At 37.9% G+C, this 2,582-nt stretch overlaps 1 protein-coding gene across 1 annotated transcript in view; it reads left to right on the forward strand.

Annotated features, from left to right (window-relative positions):
- Positions 1-2,582, forward strand: part of Ubxn4 (UBX domain protein 4) — a 36,154-nt gene that overhangs the window by 22,577 nt on the left and 10,995 nt on the right. Inside the window, exon 9 of the mRNA XM_021197749.2 lies at positions 514-638. Coding sequence (XP_021053408.1) covers positions 514-638 — 125 coding nt within the window. The remainder of the gene's footprint in view (positions 1-513; positions 639-2,582) is intronic.

Genomic DNA, 2,582 nt, shown 5'->3' on the forward strand with positions numbered 1-2,582 from the left:
AAAAAAAAAAAAAAAAAAAGTATTCCTGCCTGAATATTGTTTAACAAACACTCATTAAACATCAGCTTTGTGCCAGACTTTGTTCCCCAGCTATGGAGCCAGTTCATTTTTTTTGTTTTTGTCTTTTTGTTGTTGTCGTTGTTGGTGGTGGTGTTTTGTTTTGTTTAATAGTAACTCAGATTCTTCACAGTTGCTTAAATGAAGAAAACAAAGAAAAAAACTCAGATCTGAGCTTGGCAGAGGTGGCACATGCCTTTAATCCCAGCACTTGGGAGGCAGAGGCAGGCATATTTCTGAGTTCGAGGCTAGCCTGAGTGAGTTCCAGGACAGCCAGGGCTACACAGAGAAACCCTGTCTCGAAAAACAAACAAAAAAACCCCCTCAGATCCTAAAAGTATAATGTCTGCATGTGAACTTAAAGAATTTTGTGTATTTGTATTTACTATTCCTTGTGTTTAGACATGTGTAGATTTTGACAGTGAGAAGTAATGTCCTATGGTATTTACTTCAAAGGATCGTGCAGAAAGAGCTGCTCGTTTTGCAAAGACAAAGGAAGCAGAGACTGCCAAAGCTGCTGCCTTGCTGACCAAACAGGCAGGAACGGAAGTCAAGAGAGAGTCTACAACACGAGACAGAAGGTACTTCTTGCTTTATAAACTTCACCCTGAAATGGCTATGCATCTGGAGCTGGTTAGTATTTATTTCTATTTTTTATTTTGAGGTAGAATCTCCCTATGTTGCCCTAGCTAACCTGAAACTCACTATGTAGACTAGGTTGGTCTTCAGCTAACAGAGATCCACCTGCTTCTGCCTCCGAATTGCTGGGTTTATAGACTTGGACTACCAAGCCCAGCTCCTGGCTTATCTTAAGGAATTTTTTATTATTAGACAATTGCTAATGTTTATGATCAAGTATTATATCTGGGTGTGATGTATACCTTAATACCTATACTTGGTGGGCAGGCAGATCTCTGTGAGGCTAACTTGACCTACATAGTGAGTTTCAGGGCTACATGATGAGACCCTGTCTGAAAAAATTACCTTTTTAAATTTTTGATTTCTCAGAAAGGCTAAAGAAATGGCTCAGAGGTTGGGAACACTTGCTGCTCTTGCAGGGGACATGAGTTCAGTTCCTTTCACCCACATCAGGTAGCCTAAAACGACCCTTACCTTTTTTTTTTTTTTTTTTCTTTTTTTTTTTTTTTTATTTTTAGATTTGGTTATTTATTATATATTTAAGTACACCGGAGCTGTCTTCAGACACTCCAGAAGAGGGACCTTCAGAAGNTTTTTTTTTTAGATTTATTTATTTATTATATATTTAAGTACACCGGAGCTGTCTTCAGACACTCCAGAAGAGGGACCTTCAGAAGAGCTCTTACCTACTGAGCCATCTCACCAGCCCGACCCTTAACTTTTTGCTCCAGAGGATCATAAACCTACTTCTGGCTTCCAAGGGCACCTATACCTACCTATAGGCATGCATTCACACAGACATACACACACATATACATAAATAAACATAGAATATACATCTTTTAAAAAGTAAGTAAAGGGTTGGTGAGATGGCTCAGCGGGTAAGAGCACTCGACTGCTCTTCCGAAGGTCTGGAGTTCAAATCCCAGCAACCACATGGTGGCTCATAACCATCTGTAACAAGATCTGATGCCCTCTTCTGGAGTGTCTGAAGATAGCTATAATAAATCAATCAATCAATCAATCAATCAATCTATCTTTAAAAAAAAAAGTAAGTAAAATTTCTTAGAAAATGCAACAAATATTTGCAACAAAAATTTAATAAAAATGTCTGACAGTAAAAAATAAAAAAGATTGAAAGAATTAAAGCCTACATGGAAAAATGCTCTGATCATTCCTCAGAAGTCATATGTTCATATTAGGAGCTGGAAAATGGATTATCAATTATGAATGCTCACCATGCAATCATAAGGACTGGGATTTAGATCCTAGCACCCATATGACAAGCCAAGAGTCTACCAAATGTCTGTAACCCAGCTCCAAGAACAAGAGACTGTATTGCTAATGCTTGCTGACTTGTAGCCTAGCTGAGACAATGGAGATCTCAGATTCAAAGGAATAGGTGGAGAGTGACAAAAGGAAATCCCTTGCCTTTTTCTGGCCTCTGCATAGGTGCATACACAAACAAGTTTGCATATCCTCTCCACAGATACAAAAGGTTGTTTTGTTTTGTTTCTGTTTTTAAATCTACAAGAGAACTGCCAAGGAGTCCAGAAAGATGATGTTTGTTAAATGTCTTGATGCCACAGTTAAGGGAACTCACAACCCTTGCAACTGGGAGCCCAACTCAGTCCTCTGCAAGAGCAATGGGTTCTCTTAACTGCTGAGCCATCTCTCCAATCCTGAGTTTTACAGAATTTTTATTCCTGAACTTCATAGGAATTGGAGAAAATACTAGAAAATATATATATATTTGATAAGGAATTTGTACCTGGGTTATAAAAATCATTTGTATAGCTCAGCAATGATAAGATAATCCACCTCTTATATGAGGAATGGATTGGAATCTTTATTTCTCTAAAGATCTAATTCTTTTTTTTTTTTTT

This window comes from Mus pahari, chromosome 5 (assembly GCF_900095145.1).
Source record: "Mus pahari chromosome 5, PAHARI_EIJ_v1.1, whole genome shotgun sequence".
NCBI lineage: Eukaryota > Metazoa > Chordata > Mammalia > Rodentia > Muridae > Mus > Mus pahari.